The sequence below is a fragment of the Helobdella robusta genome (assembly GCF_000326865.2).
Source record: "Helobdella robusta unplaced genomic scaffold HELROscaffold_23, whole genome shotgun sequence".
In the NCBI taxonomy this organism is placed as follows: Eukaryota; Metazoa; Annelida; class Clitellata; order Rhynchobdellida; family Glossiphoniidae; genus Helobdella; species Helobdella robusta.
Genome location: NW_008704216.1, coordinates 913,649 through 938,296, shown reverse-complemented (window position 1 = coordinate 938,296; position 24,648 = coordinate 913,649). Strand labels below are relative to the sequence as shown.

General features: G+C 32.9%; 5 protein-coding genes across 5 annotated transcripts in view; 3 read left to right on the top strand and 2 right to left on the bottom strand.

The window, feature by feature from the left end:
- Window positions 1-1,923: 1,923 nt before the first annotated feature.
- Window positions 1,924-2,127, top strand: HELRODRAFT_78882 (hypothetical protein; the record flags this gene model as incomplete). The annotated part of the gene is made up of 1 exon (XM_009018929.1): window positions 1,924-2,127. A coding segment is annotated over one exon (204 nt), but the record flags the coding sequence as incomplete, so codon positions are not given.
- Window positions 2,128-4,061: 1,934 nt separating this feature from the next.
- On the top strand, window positions 4,062-5,635 carry HELRODRAFT_191643 (hypothetical protein; the record flags this gene model as incomplete). The annotated part of the gene is made up of 3 exons (XM_009018928.1): window positions 4,062-4,307; window positions 4,682-4,904; window positions 5,020-5,635. The coding sequence occupies exons 1-3, from the start codon at window positions 4,193-4,195 to the stop codon at window positions 5,633-5,635; spliced, it is 954 nt and encodes a 317-aa protein (XP_009017176.1). The 5' UTR covers window positions 4,062-4,192.
- Window positions 5,636-6,213: 578 nt separating this feature from the next.
- Window positions 6,214-11,209, bottom strand: HELRODRAFT_111616 (hypothetical protein). Its single transcript, XM_009018927.1, has 10 exons — window positions 11,049-11,209; window positions 10,762-10,802; window positions 10,554-10,681; window positions 10,342-10,431; window positions 10,178-10,249; window positions 9,732-9,863; window positions 7,958-8,042; window positions 7,529-7,786; window positions 7,023-7,287; window positions 6,214-7,002 (listed from the first exon to the last, which is right to left on the bottom strand). The coding sequence occupies exons 1-9, from the start codon at window positions 11,102-11,104 to the stop codon at window positions 7,208-7,210; spliced, it is 942 nt and encodes a 313-aa protein (XP_009017175.1). The 5' UTR covers window positions 11,105-11,209; the 3' UTR covers window positions 6,214-7,002; window positions 7,023-7,207.
- A 4,327-nt stretch (window positions 11,210-15,536) lies between these two features.
- Window positions 15,537-23,010, bottom strand: HELRODRAFT_111611 (hypothetical protein; the record flags this gene model as incomplete). Its single annotated transcript, XM_009018926.1, has 16 exons — window positions 22,886-23,010; window positions 22,188-22,591; window positions 21,953-22,008; window positions 21,317-21,415; window positions 20,699-20,899; window positions 20,062-20,553; window positions 19,527-19,676; window positions 19,365-19,409; window positions 18,109-18,225; window positions 17,814-17,868; window positions 17,436-17,509; window positions 17,075-17,177; window positions 16,785-16,943; window positions 16,475-16,644; window positions 15,977-16,176; window positions 15,537-15,642 (listed from the first exon to the last, which is right to left on the bottom strand). Coding segments are annotated over exons 2-16 (2,190 nt in total), but the record flags the coding sequence as incomplete, so codon positions are not given.
- A 406-nt stretch (window positions 23,011-23,416) lies between these two features.
- The window catches only part of HELRODRAFT_191640 (hypothetical protein), a gene marked incomplete at both ends in the record, with an annotated part of 5,085 nt that continues 3,853 nt past the window's right edge, over window positions 23,417-24,648 (top strand). Inside the window, one exon of the mRNA XM_009018925.1 lies at window positions 23,417-23,622. Within this exon, the coding sequence (XP_009017173.1) occupies window positions 23,417-23,622 (206 nt within the window). The remainder of the gene's footprint in view (window positions 23,623-24,648) is intronic.

The window sequence follows — 24,648 nt, the reverse complement described above, 5'->3', positions numbered from 1 at the left end:
CGAAGGTGTTTTTTTTCACAAAAACAATTAATGCTGATCACGTGTTAACATCAAGGTAAGTGGAACGAGAGAGAGAGAGAGAGAGAGAGAGAGAGAGAGAGAGAGAGAGAGTAAGAAAGAATGAATGAATGAAGAATGAATAAGGGAATGAATAAGTGAGTAGTTAGACGAACGAATGTCTACCAATTAGGTTCTGCGCTAACTAATGTTGTTACTATTGCTACTAAAATTACTATTATTTCATTATTTTTCTTGATTTCTCTCTCTCTCTCTCTCTCTCTCTCTCTCTTTCTCTCTCTCTCTCTCTCTCTTCCATCTAATAAAAATAATAATTAATTATACTTATTGCCATTACCATAATTATTATTACAATTAAAACATGGCCGGCCTTAGGCAGTAATAGGAGGCCCTAGGCAAAGAAAAATTGGTGGCCCCGAGAAACATTTTTTAAGTGTACAAGAAAGTTTTACACATTAAAAAAAATTTCAACCTGAATACGTTTGTTTTATGGTAAATTCTCGCTGCGTAATACTGCGATTCATTAAAAATGAAACAGTTAGGTGTATCAAAATTATAAAACAGTTATAAATGTATAAAACATTTAAAATTAATTCATCGAAGTAGGATTTCTAAAAAAAAAAGTTGTTTTAATCTGCATAGCGAGGCCCATAAAAGTCAGAGGCCCTGTCGACTGCCTAGTTTGACTATGCCTAAAACCGGCTCTAGTTAAAATGATAATAATAATCCTTATTGTCAATACCAACAGGCTGCTTTCAGTCGAATCGATCTCCCGATAGCGATACCGAATCGGTTCTTGGCGAGACATCGGTACGTACCTTCATCGTCGGTGGAAGCCGACTTGATCAGTAATGTTCCGTTATTATCGAATAATCGGATATTTTGATAGTGAAGATGATGATGAAGATAATGATGAAGATGATTGGTGTCATTGCTGTAAGGGTTGGTTATTAAGTCTTGGCCAGTCATGTTAATTATTGGTGACGATGATGATGCAGACGGTGACGATACAGGCGATGGTGAAAACGATAATGGTGAAGAAAATGATGATAATGATGACGATGATGGTGACGTCAGAATGACGTTGTCTTTAAACCATACAAACCTGGTAAAAAGTGAACCTTTTATTAATATTGTTACTATACTTTTGATAAAATTATCATTATTATTATCGTAATTAGTAGTAGTAGTAGTAGTAGTAGTAGTAGTAGTAGTAGTAGTAGTAGTAGTAGTAGTAGTAGTAGTAGTAGTAGTAGTAGTAGTAGTTGAAACTGAAACTTACTCTAGCCCGGGATTGCCCTCAGCTGGACATTGCAAGACAATTTTTTCTTTCTCCACGAACGTTATGACGTCATCATTCATACCACGTGACTGGTCAGTTATCCTAGGAGGGGTCCATCCTAATCAGTTATCAGTTTAGTGCAGTTATGTATTTTTATGAATTAGTTGAAGAAAATGATTGATTAAAAATTAGTAAACTTTCTATGCTCACTTTCACAATTTAGCAGTTGGAATAAAATTTGGAGCAAATTTATTAACAGCCTAATTTTTTCTGGCATTTCTGCGATAAAACTTTATCTGGCGTTACACGATTTCTCTTTATATAGCTCTCATCTAACTGCCTCACTATCTCTCGGTTTCTGTGTTAATATTTCAGAAATGACGAATTAATTTTTAAAAATTTAAGTATTTTTAAATTGAATAATCATATTATAGTTGTTATTTGCAGTTATAAATATTCAGATGTCACATTTTTAACGTTATTCAAATCCATGTTTAATTTCTTTTCAAATTTATCGTCAACCATCCCTATAACATTTAAAAGTAAACTTTTATGTAATCTCGTCTTTGCATTTTTACTTTTTTTCTTTGTTTTAATTTATTTAATGACTGAAATTAAAAAAGATGTCTTTGATAAACTTATCGGAACGAGATAAAAAAGAGTTAATTAAATTCAAAAAGTATTTAGTTTTCAAATCGTTGCAAGTTATTCTTCAGTCGAGATCAGGCCGAAAGTTAGTGGCCCAATCAAAACTCATATCCTCCGGGTCTGATTGGTTTAACCTGAGTGTTAGAGACGACAGCAAAGTTGTCGACGAAATCAAAAAAGTTTACTCCAAGTTCGGGCCCGACGGATTGACGTGCACTTCTGCCAAATTTCTTTGTCTCGAATTTTCATTGATTAATTTGTCATTGCCGGAAAGTTTGAAAAAAAACATTGACACAGACACAGATGACGACGAGGAAAACACCAGCAACAACTGCCCTTTGGAAATATGGCGGATCAACATGTCAGACTCATGTGACGAGAATGTTAGAGTCATGTATGGGGTGTATAACAGGATGAGCACATTAATTAAGTGCTTGTTTTCAGTCAGTCGAGTTCTCCCCACTTATAAACTGTGCAGAAATTTATGCTTCCTCGATAACTTGTCACTGAAGTATAATATTTATTCTAAAAAATTTGACGAGAGAAATGAGAATTTATTTTTTAAGTCATCTGTTGGTTCAGTCCCGACACCAGAGGGCACCATCATCATCGATGTGCTGTACAGAAAAGATGTGAAAACGATAATTCAGCGCTTGACAGTTGGGAAATTGTTAACTGACATTAACGAGGATTATTATTCGAAGGAGATCAGGAAGATTAGCAGTGATGAATGTCTAATGGATGCTGAAATCATCAGCATCAGTGAAGTTGAAGATGTTGTCAGCTCAAGGAACAGCTCTGATGACATCATCAGCGTTGAAAGGAAAGACAATGGGGAGATTGTTATTAAAGATGTTCATAACAAAGAAACAATTCACATGGCTTTCGACCATCTTGATGATGAAATCAGTGAATCACAAGCAAACAGCAACAACACAATCGCAAATCTACACTCAACAAATTCGCCAACAGTTAAAATTGAAGTGACAGAAAAATCATTTAACTTATCAAAAGCTGATTTGGAATTGAGTGATTTCTACAGAGAGTGCACCACTGCCCCATCACTAAACTTGTTTGTTCAGTCCCCAACAGAATCAAAAGATGTTTTTGAAGATTTGTCTTCCAAGTTAGCTGAGTTTGAAGCCAGTGCTAAGCAGTTTGATGCTTTTGTCAACTCTATTCATGGGCTAACTTTTGATTGAATTGTTTTTTTTCTTTTTTTGTTTTGTTTGTTTTTTAAATTCAACTTTCTATGGTAGTTCTTAAACACTAAGTCATAAAACCTTTTGACTATTTTTACACATTTAAAACTTTCTTTCTTTATTTCATTACATGGAGACTTTTTCATGAATGATGTTCCACCCTTAATGATATCATGCTTATTTGCAAATAGGATTATATTTTTGTTATTTGTACTTTTGTTATAACTCATTGTATTTATTTACATTACTATTTTTCGTCTAATTTAATTTATTTTTTAATAATATTTGTTGCTGTATTTAATTCATTTTTACATAATGTGCTGGAGATCGAATGAGTACTAGATAAGGATGGTTTTGTTTTTTTAATTTGCAATCTAAGCTACGTGGTTATATGCGTTTGTGTGTGTCTGTCTGTGTGTGTGTGTGTACGTGTGTGTGAATGTATGCATTGGGGTATCTGCTTTTTTCATCATCATTACAGTCAACATTGAATATCAAACTTAATTTGAATTAATTTTTTAACTATTATTTGGACTTTGATATTATATATATATATAAAAAAAATATATATATACAAGTATATATAAACGTTTATACATCTGTTTATGTTATTTTTTGATTTAAAAGTTCATGACTGTTTAGTGTTAACTCTACAGAGAAATTTTTTAAAAAATTTTTTAATGTGCTGGCTGTAAACTATAGAATATAAGTAAATGTCATTCCCCATCCTTTCGTCTCATTTCGAGTTTTATTCTAGTTCGGATCGAAAGAGTGATTCTCTAAGTATTAGGAAGTTGGCAAGTCAAATTTTTTTACATGTAATTTAAATTTACTTTTAAACGGTTTTTTATTTTTAATTATATTTTAAAAGTGAATTTTATTTCTGTTAATTTTAACGCTCTCTATTTCAATTTAATTTTCTTAAAAAATTAATCAATCTGTAGAATTTTCGGAAGAAAAAGTTGTTATTTTATCAATCAATTAATATTGTATTTTATTAATCAATTAATTAATTAATTAGTTAAGCATTTAACTGGCGGATATGGAATTTGAAAGTTTGCCAGAGCAAGTTAGGAAGAGGGTAAAAGTTTTTGATGATGGTGCCACCATTAAAATTCCTCTTCCTCTCATTGGCTTCCAAAATATGTTTGATCCTGGTTTGTAACTGATAATTATTAAATTTATTTTAATTGTTTCCATTTAATTTAAAAAAACATTACATGACATGAAACAAACACAAGAAGGCTTATCCTTTATTATTGGCTTTGTGTTTGTTTTGTTGTTCCATGTCATGTTCATCATTGAGATTCATTGATGAATTATTTTAATTTAAAAAAATAAAATGTTTTTTGAGTTAATAGTGTTAATGTTTATCAGTGTGGTTTGTGGTAATTTAATCTTTTTATTGATTCATGATTAGCAAACTAATTAATTTCACATAATTCCATTAGAGAGAAACACTTTATCAAATCCAATAATTTTTAGTAAAAATTGTAAATTTATTCAATGGTTTTTCTTTTTTTTATTTCAGGACCTGGTGGGGTATACTTGCTGGCAAACTATTTCACATTGGCAACCTTCATATCTACCAAAACTCCAAGTTTTATGCAGAAATACCTGGCAAACACAGGAACATACGATGTGTATGCAGTTCAGACAATCCTGATCATCAAACCACACTTCTACACAGTTATCAGACCATATGAATGTTGGGAGGAGTTAGAATCTCATATTGATCTCGTTTCATTTTACAGGTTATTACACATTTTTAATTACTTTAATGTAGGCATTGTTATTTTCTAAAACTGTTCAATCAAAAATTGGTTTAATAACGTTTTGTATAACATTTGTATAATAAAATTTTAACAGATCTACCATTGTCACCAGTCAGACAATCAGAGTGAAGAAGACCCAGCAGATCGTATCCCAGGTGCTTGCCAAGTTGATAACAATCGACTCCACGACAAAGAAATCTCACCACATTCCAGAGATGTTTTGTGAAAGATTCTCAAAATATCACAAAAAACCTCACCCCACCTTCAAAGACATCAAAAATTTCATAGAAATCAACAGAAACATGAGCAAGGAAGCGTTAAAATCACTCTTCCTCGAATCAGACAGCTTTAGGGAGGTCTTCAAAGTCGATCTGACAGCCAGTGAGACAGACCAAGACTGGAACTATCATCTCTCAAACAGTGTCTACATTAGAATCTGTGGCGACACATTGAAACAAGCAATCAGCAAAAATAAAACCTTCAACAGGACATTTGGACTGCACAAAGATAGCATGAAGATACCAAGAGTCAACAATTCATACCTGAAGGAATGCAAAGCCGGGGATGAATTGAGAATTCTTTGCATACTGCACATCTCTAATCCCCAGAAAGTTGAATTTAGAATTTTCAAGATGGCCAATGTCAAGGAAGATGTTAGGATAGTGTATGTTGGCGAAATGCAGATTGATATTCATACATCGAAATTGTAACTGAGAAACTTTTTAATGAACTTTGAGTTACATACAATTCCACTCATTCCTACATAGGTAACACAAATTAGATCTACAATTGTTTATAAATCTGCTACACTTTTTAACTGCTATCTAGCGTTTATTAATTCAGAGTAATTGTTTTTAGTTATTGTATCTTCCCGGTTTTAATAGACATTTTGTGAGAATTTTTGTACAATTCAATACAAACTTTTAACTTGTTTTAACATTTGAACTGTGTATCTTTTATTTACATCTGCATTGTCATTGCTACACATACAGAGACACACACACACAAGCTTAATTTGAATAAACTTATATTTAATTTTTGGAATTTGAATGTTGCTCGTATCTATATTTGTAACCGACATTATTGTTAGTAATTAAATGTTGTCTGGTTTCATACAAACATACATAAATACACACCTACATACATACATAGGTATGTTTCTACCCATGCAAGCAATCCTTTTTCCAAAATACATATAAACATGATTATAAACACACCCATATACACGAGATGTTCCAAACACACACACACACTCACATTAATTAAATTTAAAACACTACAATGACTTATTTTCAGCTTATTTTATATACAGATCAATCAATACACATGTATGTATGTACGTACGTACGAACGCTCATATACATCATCTTGCATCAACAAAATGCAAAACATTTGAAAATGCATACATATATATATAAATATATATACACAAATATATATCTATATACACACACACATATATATATATATATATATATGACATATATACACATATAAAAGGTAAAATCCAAATGTATGATAACAAAATTAAATGAATTTTTTACTCATTATTATTATTAGATTTGGCCCCTTCTGAACTGAACTCAAAATGATTTGGAGATGTACGTACGCATCTTTCAAATAAACGAACGATAGATTAGAATTAAAAACTTCAACTGTAAATAAATTTCTGTAACTGTCTCTATGTGTGTATGTACGTGTGTGTATATGTGTGTATACATGTGTCCGTACATGTGTATATGTGTGCTGCATCAATATATACGAGTAGTTATAATGACAACAACATCATTAAGCCGAGACATTAATCATCTTAACTTCTCCTCAGACATTGTAACATTAGTCAAAACGATTGGTTGAATGACCAACCAATATGAATCAACACAATAAAAGCCAAACCGATCAGCTAGCTAAAAATTGGCTCACCTACACACTAATACAAATAACACAGACACACATATGTTAAGAAATAGTGATGAAAACTAAACATGACAGAAATAATTGAGGGAGTTGACACCTGCTAAATCTAAAAAGTCGTACACACACACACACACACACACACACACACACACATATATATATATATGAACAGGCATGCACACTTTCCTAATTATTCATCAAGAGGTCATCATCAAGTCATCAACACACTCAAACAACCAATGACACTATATCATACATCCAACATACGAATGGAAGAGCAATCAATGACTTGTATATAGATATATCATCCTATATATCATCACATCCTTGTATATATATAAATATATATATCATCTATATCATCACTAATATGGTTGATATCTATCGTTGAATCCACCACGTGTTGGAGCTGTTTTGCCATTAGACATTCCGGCTTTTGGCATTCCTGTACGTGTGTGTGAGTTTTCTGGATATGATTGTTAGACTAGACAGGTGAACGATTTTGTTGAAATGTATGACATTATAGCATTCTAATATAATACATTAACAAACGAAATTATACATATGCAAGCCATTTTGCTTTGCTTCAGTTTTTCAAATCTCATAAGAGCTTTGTGACACAAAACATTTCAAAGCCATTTGCAAGGGAGATATAAAAGAAAATACACAAATTAAGAAGCACTAACCATATGACCTACCGTTAGCAGCCTGATAACCAGAATAAGAATCAGTTGAATAACCCCCTCCAAATCCGTACCCCCCAGCAGCGGCTGCATAGCCCCCGGCAGCAGTAGCAACACCGACTGCTTGCTGTCCATAGTAGCCGGCGTAGTTGTAGTAGGGTGGGTAGCCACCAACAGCAGCTGGCTGAGCCTGGAAACTGCTGCCTCCTCCACCTCCTCTACCACCTCTCGCGCCATAGTCGGGCATACCGAACGGCATTCCTGTTTTTTTGGTAAGGGCATTGCTTGTAATGCCATCGTGCTGTGGCGGTTGTTGTTGGTTGGATGATGTTCATCATACAAGGCTGAGTAGTGACGATGCTATTCCTCATTACTGAACAATTAGATGTTAAAAAATAGTTAAATAGATAGAAAACCGACCGAAGCCAGCACCTCCTCCCGCTCGGCTGCCTCCTCTCATGCCCGCCTTGAATGCACCCATCTTCGGGTCCTGTGGTGTAGCCCGCTTCACGTCCACCTGAGTGATCCCAATTTAAGAAAGAATAAATCACAGAATTGAAATTATGGCCCGTGGAGAATGATTATCATCGTGGAGAGATTGCGAATTGAATTATTGGGATGAATGATAAAAAAAAAAAACATTAGAATTTGCAAAAGAATAATGACGCTGGTGAGCAATTTAATATAACAGATCAGGGGTAGATGCCAGTAGCAAGGTGTTGAATTATAAATATACATAACAACGGTTGCCTGTGCACAAATGTTGGTACAAATTTCAGCCATATTGTATGCTATATGGCGCATATGTGAATATGTTAACGTAACATAAACACACGCACAAACACAGACACGCACGCACACACTAACACGCGCACATGTATCCAGAGTTGTTTAAACTATAATTTAGTATAGCGTTACCGCCACTTTGAAAATGACTGATACAGAAAGCAGATTAACAAATAAACGGTTAACCATCCTCAAAGAAATAAAAGATAAAAAGAATGAATTTCCAAAAAAAATTAGGTATAAGGAGGAAAGTTAAGTAAAATTCTGTGGGCACATGTATGTATGTATACATCCATCAGCTACCCAGACAACAAAATAATGAACATCTTACAACAACGCATGTTAACACGTCAGTTAGAAAATTCTCAACATCAAATGAACAGAAATAAGCAAGCACTCTCTAACTATCTATATCCATAAAACCTTAAAACCTTGATGTCATAAATAAACATACATACATACATATATATAAATATATATATATATATATATATATATATATATATATATATATATATATATCTGTGGAATACAAGTAAAACAGTAAACAAAATATGAATGAATAAAATAAATAAATACAATGGATTAAAGAAGTAATGTACAAAACATGTACATTAGATGTACACCGCATACATCTCTAGCTGATGTATGTACCATGCACACAACTAATGGCGACTAGACGAGAGGAGAATCATTTGACTTTGCAATATTGGGTACAACAAGCATTTTTTTTAAATGCAAACTGAATTTGAGATAATTAAAGCAAATATATATATAAATATATATAAATATATTCTCTATAATATATAAAATTATCATCAATTATATGAGCAAGTTTATTTTTCCAATCTTCATAGTATTAGCCAAGCATTTTTTTTATATTCATTATCCCACTATATATATACCATTCCTAACTAGACCTGGACACCATCATTGCTGTCATCGTCATCATCATGACGTCATCAGTGCGGGGTCCGATGACTTGTCATCATCATCAGCAGCTGCAGTAGTAGTAGTAGTAGTGGCTGCAAAATATCAAATCCAATTGAGTTGGACAAGTAGTGATGACGATTTTAGAAGAATCATCACCATCATCATCATATTTTATCATTATCATATTCACTAACTGACTGACTGACGATGATAGAGATATACTTGGATTGATAGATAGAAACATATACGATACTATATATCACACATGGCCGACATTAGATACTAATGATTGATAGATACTAGCTGATCATACTTTTTTTTACTGATATTCAAAATGTAAATATCAATCTAATCTGACCCAAAAAAAATGGAGGGATGAAAAAAAAATGTTATTTAGCATTTTTATTATTTATAATAAAACTAAAATTAATTCATTAAAAATAAAAAATAAAGGTAAAACAAAGATATTTAAATTAGTCTGACGTACCTCTCTCTCACCCAGCGGGTGTTTACTTTTCGTGCAGAGCATGTCAACCGCGTCTGAACTCTCGAAGTTTATGAAGCAAAAGCCTCTTCGTTGGTTCTTCTCTTTGTCATATGGCAGATCCATTGACTCAATCTTGGAAAGTTAAATTATAATTTCATTATTATTTTATTGCTATATTATTATTATTATATCATAATATACATCATTATAATTTCCATCACAATTACTTTTTCCAATAATTTTTCGACTCGTGTAATGTGTAATAAGTGTGTAACGTGTATGTGTAATTAGTTGTAAAGTGTAATAAATGTGTAATACAAGTTGAGCACCATTTAAAGTTCGAAAGATAAACTAACTTGAAAGATTAAAATATAAAAAGTTAAGAATAAATTTAAAACAAAGTTTAATGGTAAATTGATGATATGTACATAAGCAAGCCGACAAACCTTGCCAAATTGTTGAAAATATTCCCTGATGTCTGATTCGGGTAAATTAGGATCAACACCACCGACAAAAACCTAAAAAAAATATAAATGACCAAAAAAATTAATAAATGTAATAAAATTTTAAATCAATTAATGAACAAGAAATAAACTGTACAATAAAGTACCTTTGTGCAACCTTCCAGAGCATTTTTGGATTTTAATCTTTTGGGATCTATGGCTTTACCACCAAGAATGTGTGTAGATTTGGCAACAACCTAAATGCCAAAAAAAGAAATTAATTATTAATTTAATTGAATAACCTAATAAAAATTTTCAAGTTTAAATAAATTTCATTTATGCTAAAAATTTTGAATATATTATAATTTAAATAAGTTACCAAGTCAACAGCATTTGGATCTTCAAATGAAACAAAAGCAAACCCTCTAGATACACCCGTTGTGAAATCTCTCTTTAGATTACATTCTAAGACTGTACCAAAGCTTGAAAAGTAGTTTCTAAGGTCCTCTGACAATGGTGAATCAATTTTTCAGATTTTCAATTTAAAGTTTGAAATTAATGGAATTTGAAATTTTTGAAATAACTACCATCTGTCGTTTCTCGGGCCAGCCCTCCTACAAATATTTTTCTGTGATTAAATAAATTAAAATATTATTATTAAAAATATTTGATTTTATTTTATTAAAAAAAATTTTAAATAAATTTTTTTTACGACAACCTAAATCTAAAAATCATAATAATTTTAATTCTATTTAAAAATATCTCATATTTTCTGAACATTTCAAAGTAGAACTAAGGCCATTTGAAATTATCCTGTATTATCGCTCATAAAAAAGGAGACATTATTAAAGAATTAAAAAACACCGAAACTTACGAATTTTCATTTACGCCCTTTCCATTCATTTGACCGCCATCATAATCGTTCGACATTTTAAAAACTGATTAGAAGAAGCCTTCGAACTAACTGAAAAACGATGAACTTAGCCTACCAACTAAATTTAAAATGGAGACAGTTAACTACGACAATATAAAAGGAGTCCTACGCCGGAGCTAAACAAAGATAAAACACTGATGAGACATTTCTCAAAATAAGTAACTTAATACTTTGTCCAGATAAAAAAGCGCTATTTTAAATATAAATTCGTATTTCACAACTATACAAATAATAAGCAAACGACACGGTTCGTATAAATATATATATATATATATGCATACACATATATATAAACGTTGTGACATTGATAGGCGGTTCAACTGCAAACAAACCCCAGATAGTTGTACGCTAGATAGAATATATACGTTTTATCGTTCAAAACAAGAAATAAAAAGTGAATAACTGATCTTTATTATGAAGATAAAATGAAAAAAAAATGAAATTTTTATTCTATTTCGGAGGCCAGTTTCAATTTTTTCCAATCTTTTGGCAAAACAAAACGTTAAAAATCCCGTCAAGTACACCAACGAGACTCTCCTAAACAACAATCACTCAACTACTCACCTTATCACAAACATACACACACACATACATGCATACATACATAAAACATACATCCACCCATACGTACATCCATACATACACGCAATTCTTACACAAATACAGATATACATAAAGTATTTCACTAAATATAAGCATTTTTGTATCTGATTTTTCTTTTCAACGACCAATTATATCAACCATATCAATCAAAAACCAAAAACACACCTACATAAACACCTACATATACACCTACACACACACACAATATATATATATATATATATACATACCCACATACATAAACGCGCACATACAAATTTATACAAAAATTCACACGACTCATTAAAAGCTGTTCAACCTTCAAATTTCTGAAGATATTAATGGGTATGTATATATATAATGTATATATATATATATATATATATATATATATATATATATATATATATGCACACATATTTTATATATATATAAACTATTGAAATGATATATGTATATATTAGTAATAAACGTTTAATATATACATTTATGTATTTACTACACAAATTGGTCTCCCCCCCTCCCTCTCACACACACACACACAAACATACACTTTATATCTTTATATATAAAATTATATATATATATACACACACACACACACACACACACACACACACACACACACACACACACACGTTATATAAATACACATATACAATCAGTTATTTTATTCAGATAACAATTCTATAATTGACTATAGATTGATTGAAGATTGATTAACTAACCAATAGTGATCGTTACTTATTTAAGCAACCAATCAATGAACCAACCAATCAATCAACCAACCAACCAGCCAATGAACAAACCAATCAACCAAATGAATTTCAACAGATTGAAATGACCGTCTCTTTCTAGTTCTGCCTCAACAAATTCTAACTTGTGATGTAATATGACGATGAAAAAAATTATGAATAAAATGCTCGTCAATACCATAACGTAACACGGCAACACAGTCATCATCATATCATCGCATTACCATTCATTCACCCACTCATTCACTCACTCACTCACTCACTCATTCATTCATTCACTCAATCACCATCTCATCTCCAATGTTGTGAGCTACCAATATTTACACTAAATAAATCGGAAATAATAATAACAATAAATAAAAATAATATAAATATATAAGTGATAATAATGATAATAATTATCCTACAATTTGGCAATGACGATGAATATGACGACATCTAAGAAGTTGGTAATGATGATGATGGTGATACGTGATTGCATCCATTTGTGCGTGTGTGTGTGTGAGAGAGGGAGAAAGAGAGAAAGAAAGAGAGAGAGAGAGAGAGAGAGAGAAAGAGAGAGAGAGAGAGAGAGAGAGATAGAAAGAGAGTGTGTGTGTGTTGTGTGTTTGTACTAGCTAACACAGTGTTAGCTATTGTTGCTGTTGTTGTTGTAGTTGATACCTATGGAAAATTTTGAGAAAAGGAATTAAATAAATGTAATAAATAAATAGATAGATAAATAATGATGATGATGACGACTACGACGATGAAGATGGCGACGATGACAGATAATTATAGAAACAAAAAAAAAATTAAAGTATCAAATTATTTTGTTGAAAATAGTAGGGATATCCATTGATTGTATGGTACAAGGTAATGTGGATGATATATAATGAATGATTAACTTAACTTCAGGCTCTATGGACTCAACAAACAAACACACACACACACAAACACACACACACACACTCAACAAACACACACAAACATTATTTCCATTCCAGGACGACAACACACGAAGAGACAACGACAGTATGACAATAAAAAATTTATTATTAGTACTATTATTATATATATATACATATACACATACACACATCTGTTAACATATCAATATATATAACAATACATGTGTAGACATATGTACCTATATACATATATATATATATATATACGCAATAACAATGAAACTATATATATATATATATATATATATATATATATATATATATATAACTGTTTTCATGTACTCAATCGAGGTCGTTTGGCAGCGGGTAAGGATGTATCAAGGTCACGGTCAATATCATCAGCCATAATTTTATTATTATGATTATTATTATTGTTATTATTATTGTTATTATTATTATTGACGTTGTTGCGGTTATTAGTATTATCACCAGTGTCGTAGTTTTCGTGACTGTTGTTGTTGTTGTTGCTGTTGTTCTTACTTGTATTATCATCATTAAGTTTGGCGGAATCTATGAGCTCAACCGTTTTATTATTATTGTTATTATTATTATTATTATTATTATTATTATTATTAGTAGTAGTAGTAGTGATAGCAGTAAAAGTAGTAGTAGTAGTAGTAGTAGTAGTAAATTCGAATTTAGCTCTATCGCCTTCTTCATTGACCTCCTTAGTATTACTAGTACAACTGCTACTGCTGATCCTCTCATTGCAATCAGAACCATCCTTAGTAGTAGTGGTAGCAGTAGTAGTAGTAGAAGTAATAGTAGATGAAGTAGAAGTAGTCGCCGTTGAGTTAGTAAAACTATTACCATTACCACCGGCTTTGTGCCTGCCGGCATCATCTTCTTCCTCCTCCTCTTCTTCATCGTCATCTTCATCGTTGTACTCAATTAGTCCCAAAAGACCGGGCTGTGGGTGAGAATTAAGTTTAATTATAATTAACAATAATAACAATAATAGCAACAACGCGTCATTTATATAGCGCCCTATGCAAGAGAGAGTAGCGTATCATATTAATACATGCAGATGCGTGCTGTGTGTGGAAGGAGAATGACTGAGACCAACGATCTTGCTACTTATTTTTTTATCACACTATACTAGCACAATAAAGCAACGACTACTACACAGCATTCATTCATCTGAACATCACTACATCACAAAAAAACATCAATAATAAAATTTATTAATTAATTAATATTTTTTAAATAAATTAATCAATTCATTGAATTTAAAAGATGGATATTCATGTGCTAACAGTTTTAGCCTTGACAGCTACAAAGCCTCTGGGCTTTGGTAGTGGTGAATCCGTGTGAGGCAACGACTTTGACGACGACGACACTGACGATGGCGAGGAGGATGTAGATGATGTTGTTTTAAGAGTAGAGGCACTATCATTATCCCCCGAGACAGATGTTGTTGCAGCCGACGTCGTGACCTCGCCGCCCTTAACCGAAATCTTCAACGATCTCTTCTTGATGTTATCATCGTTATCCCCATCACCACCATCGACATTGCAATCATACTCATCCTCATTTCTCTCCTTTTTACTACTACTACCATTACCGCTTTCTTCAATGATCTTTTTCAAAGCATCCCCGACAGAGTTTGTCTTTTTACTATGGTCCTCTAATAGTAAGCTATTACTGCTAGAAGTTGTAGTGGTGGTTGTGGGGCTGGATGCAGTGCCACCAGAGCTGAAAGCCGAGTGCTCTTTGAGGTTGAGGTTGAAACTAATTTTAGTGTTGCAGTGATTGATGGATGGAAGGGAGTGCTGCTGCGAAGTTGAGCGAATGAAGCCACTTGCACTTTCACTTTCACTACTGGTGGTGTCTGGTGGTACGAAGTGGTGTATGAGAATGTAGTTAGTGTTATTACTATCTTGCAGATGTGAACATAAATACTGTGAACATTCAATCTATCACTTGATTCGATAATCAACTAATCAACCAACAATTCAATCAAACTACCAACAAACTGACCAGCCAGCCAACTAACTAACTGACTAACTAACTAGCTAGCTAACTAACTAACCAGCTTTCTTACTAGACAGAAACTTCGATGAAGGCGTGAAAACATCGCTATCGAGCAAATCCCCATTGTTGAGGGAAATTTTCGAGTTATGATCATCGTCGTAGTCGTCGTCATCCTGATCGAACCACGTCTCTTCATCGTCGTCCATCTGTGATTGCTCGGCTTTCGAGGTGTGCGCGGTCGATGACGTCATGCTGCTGTTGAGAGGGGAGAGGCTGAATGATGAAGGAGAAAATTTAAACAAATGAATAATAGTAGTCGAGCTTAGGACACTTTTTTTAAATAAATATTAAACGAAAAATGTATTCACAAATAAAAAAAACATTAACCAAACACAGGAACACCACACGCACGTACACACACACACACTCTCACTCTCTCTCTCTCTCTCTCTCCCTCCCTCTCTCTTCCACAAACACACACACACACACACACGCACGCACGCACACACACACGGACAGAGGCGCAAACAGACATACACACGCGCACGCACACATACCCAGAAACAAATTACAGACAACGGCCTAGAAAGACCGACAAGATACTAACAAATTGACATTAGAGCCACTGACGCTGACGTTGGCGGCAGCGGTAGTACTGGCCGCCGTTGTGCTAGGGGCGCTGTTCACTCGCTCTAGAGACTGGTCGTACTTCTGCTTCAGCAATTGGAAGGTCTGAACGTACTTAACATCCTCGACGGATGCAAAGTGGCACGGCACGAAATACGCAATGACGGGTTTTATGTCTTCCTGTTGTTTGGCATTTAGTTTTAACCTCTACGAAATGTACAATGTGAAAGAAATATCGAGGCAAAGAAGACACGCAGGCACGCAGAAGAACAAGCAGAGATCAGGACAGACAAACGAAACGACACACAACGAATAAAGCCAACAAAAAAACATGCAGAAAACAAGAGACACGTGAACAAAGAAAATCAAACAGGCACCCAACAAAGGCTACACATTTAAAAGAACAAATAATAATCAAACAATACAAAGTTATCAAAGAAAACATAACAAACAAAGAACAAACATAGAGCAAACAAACCGTTCTAATGAACTCAAAAAGTTCAATGACGGCCGAATCGAACAGATTGTATCTATGCCCATTTCTCTTGAATGCCTCCACCACTGTCTTCAGCAAATCATATTTAACTATGTGCTTAACGTAGAACTCGTCTTTTAGGCCAATCATACGACGAAGTAAACGTAAGGAAGCTGTTTATTGGTTAGTTTAAAATTGTCTGATCAATGATGATTGGCTGACGAAAATAAGCATGGCATACATCAACAGTAATAATAAACAGAATACAGCCAAACATAGAGTAACAAAGCAGCAAAGACAAGACAAAACATACATAGCTGTAGAAATGCGTGTTTAGACTTGAGTAGAGTTAGCACCCGCTTCAGTATATTCACGTTGTTTATGTGGTTCTTGATGTGATAGGCATGGTGTTCAACGCAGAATGTCAGCAGCTCGAGGATGTGGGCCAACAACTGGGCCGTCTGGTAGTCGTCTGCTTGTGACAATTGATCCATCGATTAGTGAATGACTGATCAATTAGTGAATGAATGATTGATTAGTGAATTCCTCATCGTTATCATCATTTCTTCCTCCTCCTCCTCCTCATCATCATCACTATCTCACCTCTACTTGGTTTGCCTTCGGCTGTATTGGCGTAGAGTGGGGCGGTGAGAACGTGCATACAGTGGGGGTAGAAAAATGCTAAAAATTCTGTTTTCTCGTTCTTCTGTCGAACGATTTAAAAAAAATTTATTAATAATTACAAAAAATACTTTCGAAAGGTAAGTAATATTAATAACAATGATGATGTAGAAAATAGCAATGATGTATGTATGTATATGTATGTACGAATGTATGTGTGTGTGTATATATGCATGTAAGTGTGTATGTATGTTTGCATGCATGTATGTATACATTTACAATTTTTTATTTCACGAAGAAGAAACCCAAAAAATAAATAGAAGAGAAAATTTTTAAAACTAACAATGGCTGTGGTCATATTTTCAGGATCGATGAGGAGCCTGATTATACCCATCAGCTGTAGGGCGCCGCCCATCTCTGTTTCAAGTTTTTTTTTGTGATTTTTGGTTACATTTTTGTTTAAAAGAAAATTTAAGTCACACTAACAATTACAAAACGAACGAGAATTATTTACCTAATCAACCAGACAACGAATCAATCAATGATTAAATCAATCATTTGTTTATTCAGCAATCAACCAATGAATGATTGAATCAATGATTGAATCATTCATTTATTTATTCAACAATCAATCAATCATTCATTTACTCATTCATTTACTCATTCATTTACTCATTCATTTACTCATTCATTCAACCATCCAACCAACCAACCAACAAACCTGGGTCGTGGTCAACAAACATCTGCTCTATCACAATATTGATCAGTAATTCATCCTGTTAAAATCAGAAGTAAAAGTTGCAACATGAGGCATAAGACAAAATAAAAAGTGAATTAAAAGTGAATTAAAATGAAATAACAAAAATATGGCTAGATTAAAAGTGAATTAAAAAGAAATAATAAGAACATGGCCCAACACTTTTTCTGAAAAAAATATCGACCCCCCATTGAAAACAGCCACCCCCCTCTCAACCCTGAAAAACATGCCCCCAAAATTATAGCCCCCACATACTAACATCTTCATGTTTGAGTGACTCTTGCATACAGAACTCCCTAACTAGTGATGGACTGAATTCGACGATGTATGAAAAGATATCTATGGCGTATGAACGTATGGTCGGGTCGTCTAGCCCCTGTATATATGCGATATAATATACATGAATATATGAGTGCGTATATAGGTATGAGAAATTGTATGTTTGAATGTACTACGCACGTGTGCATGTATTTGTATGTGTGTATTTGTATGTGTGGTGTGTGTATGTATAGATGTACGTGCCAAGTGTATGCATGTGACACGAGGTATGCGTGTCTAAGTGTATGCGGTTACTTACGTGCGTGTGTATGGAGGAGTGTTTGGGTTCGCATGAGTATGTGGGAATGAGTAGCACGTATGTATTTTTGTACACACGGGTGTGACATGTTTATTTTTTGGAAATGGTATTTACACATGCTGCTTCATATGAGATTTAATTCTCCGGGTTAGTCAAAGCACCATTATGCTCTATATTTCAAATCAATTTGAAGTATTAGAATTGCTCTTTGAAATATCTACAACTTAAATGTTTAGGTGTGTATATAATATATATCTAATATGATAAACTGCAATTTGCATTATATATTATTCATTGTTTTTCATCATAAGTATGTCATGTGTATACGGTTGTATAAGCATAATCCTTGTCTGTCATTTTGTGATAATCCCATAATGTGATAAGTCCATAATGTATGTATGCAACATGTTTCATGATGTTGAAATGAGTTTATTAAACTAATGTTTAAACAATTACAAACGTCACGCTAAAAATTTTTTAAATAAGCCAGTTTTGTTTTTGTCTTAAAATCTGCTTGTTTCTCATTAATTTGAATTTTTCATTTGTTTAAATCTGCTTATTTACCATTATTATAAACTCTATCACTGGTGATCATTACAAAAAATAGAGATTTATTTTTGATTTCCAGATCATTTCCTTTCATTGATTTCACCTTTTCTGATTTCAATGGTTGATTTGATGAAATAAAATGTCTCGATTATGTATGTATGTCTGTACATTGATGATAATGGATGTATGCATTTGGATGTATGCATGCATGTATGTACGTATTTGTATGTGTGTATATGCATGTATATATGCACCTGTGTTCGAATGTATGGATGTACGTACATTCTAAATGTAATATAATGGTGAATATGTTTAATTAGAGCAATTAAATAAAATCTTATAGAATGTAATTAGTAAAAGTTGAAAAAAAAACAATATAATTTATTAACCAGAATTGTTTCTACTGTATTCAGTATTCCAAGCTTGGAGAGTGCCTGTAGAATTAAATTAAATTTAATGGCGTGATTAATACAATCAAATATAATTCACTCACTCACTCATTTATTCATTCATTCACTCACTCATTTATTCATTCATTCACTCACTCATACCTTAAAGAAACCCTCTCGATTTTGTTGGGCAAGGTTCTGCGAGAATGAACAGAATTCTTTGAGGAAAATGACCATATCTTTCCTCGCGTCGTCGTCAGTGTCATCATCTACTAGCTGCTTGAATAACGTCTGCAAGTACTTTTCATCCTCCTGTAATTGTAGTTGATTGTGATGATGATGAAAAAGATGGTGGTGGTGTATATAATGATGATTAAGAAGATAATGGTGGTGTAGGTAATGATGAAGATGATGGTGGTGGTGTATGTAATGATGATGAAGATGATGGTGGTGTAGGTTATATATGACGATGGGGATAATGATAACGAAGATGATGATGGCAATAGTAGTGATGAAGATTATGGTGGTGGTTATGATTATTGTTGTGACAATAGAAGAAAAATTTGAAAGATATGCAAAACAATTTTCCATCATTTAGAGTGTCAAAATTGAATGAATGAATAAATGAATGAATAAATGAATGAACAAATGAATGAATGAACAAATGAATGATGGATCAATTAAACAATCAACAAACCTGTAGCACTGTAACAATCTCCATTTTGTTGAAATATATAAAGGACGTCAGAGTGGAGAGGACGTTATCCTCAAAGACGGATGGGGCAGGCAAGATGGCGTCTTGTATGTACTGCACCCGATACGTCTGGTGAATTTTTTGTATTAATTCGGGATTTTCAATCGGTACAGCCTGTTTCAGTCGTGTCTGTGTCTTCAGATATTCCCTGTGTTTGATTGGTTGAGGCTGCTGCTGCTGCTGCTGTTGGTGGGCGGGGTCGTACTCCAGCGCACCAATCACGTCAAAGATTACGTCGTCAGCAAACATGGCTTCAAATACCGGGGTTTTATTGAGGAAGAAGAGACTTTTGAATGCGTTAAAAAGTTTGTGGAGAGCGTCGATGTCCTCGAGGTCCTCGCTCATGCGAAACAACTCCACCAACTTACCGATGTAATTCTCCGATTCCAACAACGTGGCCAGGCGTTCTCGTTTTATTGGGGACGTTAGACACGACTTGGGGGAAGAATAAAAAAATACAAAATATTAAAAACTGGTTTAGCAATCAGAAAACAACACCTATATCATCATCACACTAACTTCAAAAAACACAAACATGTAAAAATACATCCACATACACCAAGCCATTAGCACGTAGTACCTGAAACAACTCGACAATATCATCCAGTCTGCCCAATTCACAGGATGGCAAGGACATAGATACCCTATCGACGACATCGTCGTGATGGCCGAGGTGTCCAGCACCCCCGGACACGTCGAACCGGTCGTCGTCGAGGTCAGGGTCATCCTGATCGAGTAGAATGTCTTGTGTGATGTCGACAGATGGATCTTTACCCTGCACCTAATTAGATGCGAAGATGACGACGACGACAATGGTGAAATGTCAATAAAGAGCAGATTATAATGATGATAATAAATAATAATAAAACAAGAGCCAACAACCCTTAATAGATCATATAAAATGATTTAAAAAGCAATTGAATGTAAATAAATAAACTATTTATTAAATAAATAAATCAATCTATGAGCAAATAAATAAATAAAATAGCAAAGCTGCCAGGTAAAAACATGTCCACTACAATTAACAATGAACATTTCAACATCAGATGATGATGAAACGATAAATAAAATACAATGATGATGACGGATAAGCAAACAAACCAAACTAAAAAGCAATACTCATTTATTAATTTTATTCATCCATTCATTCATCCAATCATTCACTCATTATTCATTCATTTATTTATTTAATATATACCTGACATATTTGGGCCCAAATCTCATCACAGCCGGCCTTATTCTGAAAGCTTAGGGCGTAATCATAGTTGTCAGCCTCCGACCACACGATCAGCGTCTCCTGCAAACAAATTTTATTTTTTATTTTAAACAGTAATTAAATTATAAAAAATCAATGAAATCATAAAACCCACACATACACACGTGTGTGTTTTATGATTTCACACGTACAAATGGGAATTATGACGAAAATAATAATCTAATCAAGTTTAAAAGAATATTTTTCATTCCTTCACTCATTCAACAATTCATTGATCCAATCGTTCAATCACTCACGCATTCATCTATTCATTTAATCAAGTCATTCATTCATACATTTAGCCAATCAACAATTCATTGAATCAACCAACCAACCAACCAACCAATCAATCAATCAATCATTTACTCATTTAACCATTTATTATTCATACTTTCAATCATTCAATCAATCCTTCATTCAAGATAAGATGTAAAGTTCATAGCAGAATAATTATTTATATGATAAAATAAACATGAGTAGTTCAAAACAAAAAATTAATGAATGGCACAAATTTTTAAAAATAAATACACACAAAAATTTAGAAACTTTCAAAAAATTAAATTATATCAAAAAACCAACTTGTTGTTTTTGGTATGCTGTGTTCAGTTGGATCTTTGATTCTAGCAGTACTGTATCTAAATAGAAAGAAAATTCAAATTGTAAAAATAAATCTAAATGCTGAAAAATAAAACTTTAAAATCAAATTAAATTCTAATCAAGTTAGATAATCAAAACAAATTCGTAACTTAATTAAATAATAAATCAATGAACTAATTGATTAATTAATAATTGAAAAGGTTGACCATAGGCTAACTTTTATTTTCCTCTTTCACTAATAGAATCATATTTTTCGACTTGTCAATGAAAGTCGATGAAACATAACCAGTGCCCTGGTCATCCCACACCCGGCCGGCATTTAACATGTACAACTTCACCCTCATTTTCTCATCCTTCTCTCCCTTGTTAGTTTCCGCCATATTGTTAGCAGATAGGCTAATTTAGACTTTTAGAGGGATTATTTGCTGCCAAAAGAATGAAAAACCAAAGATGTTTCCCTTTTTTAAAAAAATTTTCAGGATCTTGAACGAAATAAGTCCAACAAGCCAAATAGGTAAATGCAGCAAATTAAATTAATAATTATATTTAATTATAATTAATTATTATAAAATCTTTTTTCCTATGTACATAACTTGTTACTTGACTAACGTTTTTGTTGTTTTATCTGGAAAACAAAATAAATTATAAAGTTAAAATTTAAATAACTAATCACTTCACTACTATAAACTTTATATAGTATAAACTACAATATTAATTTATTGTACTACTAGTTTCTACTTTTAAACTTACTCAATCAAAAATCTAGGCAGACCATAATAAAATACTATTCTACCAAATATCACCTTAAATAACTATTAACCTTATATCTATTTTATTAATTAATTAATTTATATTTTATTTTTTATCAAAACATGTGAGAATTTCAATTTTACAAACAAAACTAAAACATCAAACCAACAATCTAACTTAACGCTCGTTGACCGGGAACTATATTTTGATTAGTGAAATTAAGTAGAGGAAATAAAAATTTTATTATAAAACTTTAACAAAAAGTTTAATTCCTGGGAAACGATAAGATTTATGCACAGAAAAAGTCGGCTATCCAAATTAGGTGGACATGAGAGCAGCCATTTTGAGAAAAGCTAAACAGGAAACACTAACAAATAACAAAAGATTATAAATGCACATTTAAATTTTAAATTAAGTGAGTAGGCATAAGAGTGTATGGATTAGGATTAAAGTAGAGTTATGTAGAGTTGTATAGAGTTGTATATGGTTAGAAAGAGTTATGTAAAGTTATATAGAGTTATATGGATTTATATATGGAGTTATATAGAGCATAAATCCTATATAGATATCTTCGCTTGTTTTTCTTTTTCATTATTAATTTTTCTTTAAATAAAAAAAATCTCCCTTTCATTCAGGGTACGTCTAAGAACTTGCATTAGTGTCAGAATCAAAATTTCCACAGCAGCTCCTTGAGAGATGTCAGTACGGTGCAGAATGTTGGAAAGCTGTCGATCAGTGGTGGGACAATCCTTCAACTGCACAGCAAGTCGGATCCGAACTGAAACCGCGGCCACAGACCACAGACGTCCACAGTTTGAGAAACCCAATGACGGAACGACCAAAGACGACTACATTCGTGTGCTTTGGACACTGGCATCAGTTGTGAAGGGATTCATTATAGCGTCGGATTTGCTCTTTCTACTACTACTACTACTACTACTAGTACAACTACTACTACTACTAATAATAATAATAATACTAATACTACAACTACTACTAAAAATAATAACTATACTAGCGCGAATATTTTATTTTTCAGTAGTGGCGATGGTTAATATGATAATTATAAGGACCTATAATGGCGAATAGTTGTTCCCTTATTGCAATTGTTATGTATGCTTCAAAAATTTAAAATACAAAAAAAGGCAGATAAACAGACAAACAAAAAAGGATGACGATAATGAAACACATACACACACATACACACACATACGCATACGCATACACACACACACAAGCATACACACACATACTTGATTTCATTGATAAAATGCAAGTAACGTTCAGCTCTGCAAAACATCAAATAACGGAACATCAATAAATCCATAACCAATAAATTTAATAAACAAACATAAATACAAACATACTTACATACACAAGTGCAAACATACATACATACATACATACATACATCCGTACATACATACATACATACAAACAAACATACATACATGCTTACATACAAACAAACAAACATACAAACTCATTGCTTGACAAAATGATGACTCACCACAGTGTGCACAGCGTACATCTCTTCGTTCAATCTACGAATGCCAAGTTGTACACACAGTTTTGTATACAAACAAACATACATACATACATACATACATTCATACATACATACATACATACATACATACATACATACATACATACATTCATACATACATACATACATACATACATACATACATACATACATACATACATACATACATACATACATACATACATACATACATACATACATACATACATACATACATACATACATACATACATACATACATACATACATACATACTACATACATACATACATACATACATACATACATACATACATACATACATACATTCATACATACATACATACATACATACATACATACATACATACATACATACATACATACATACATACATACA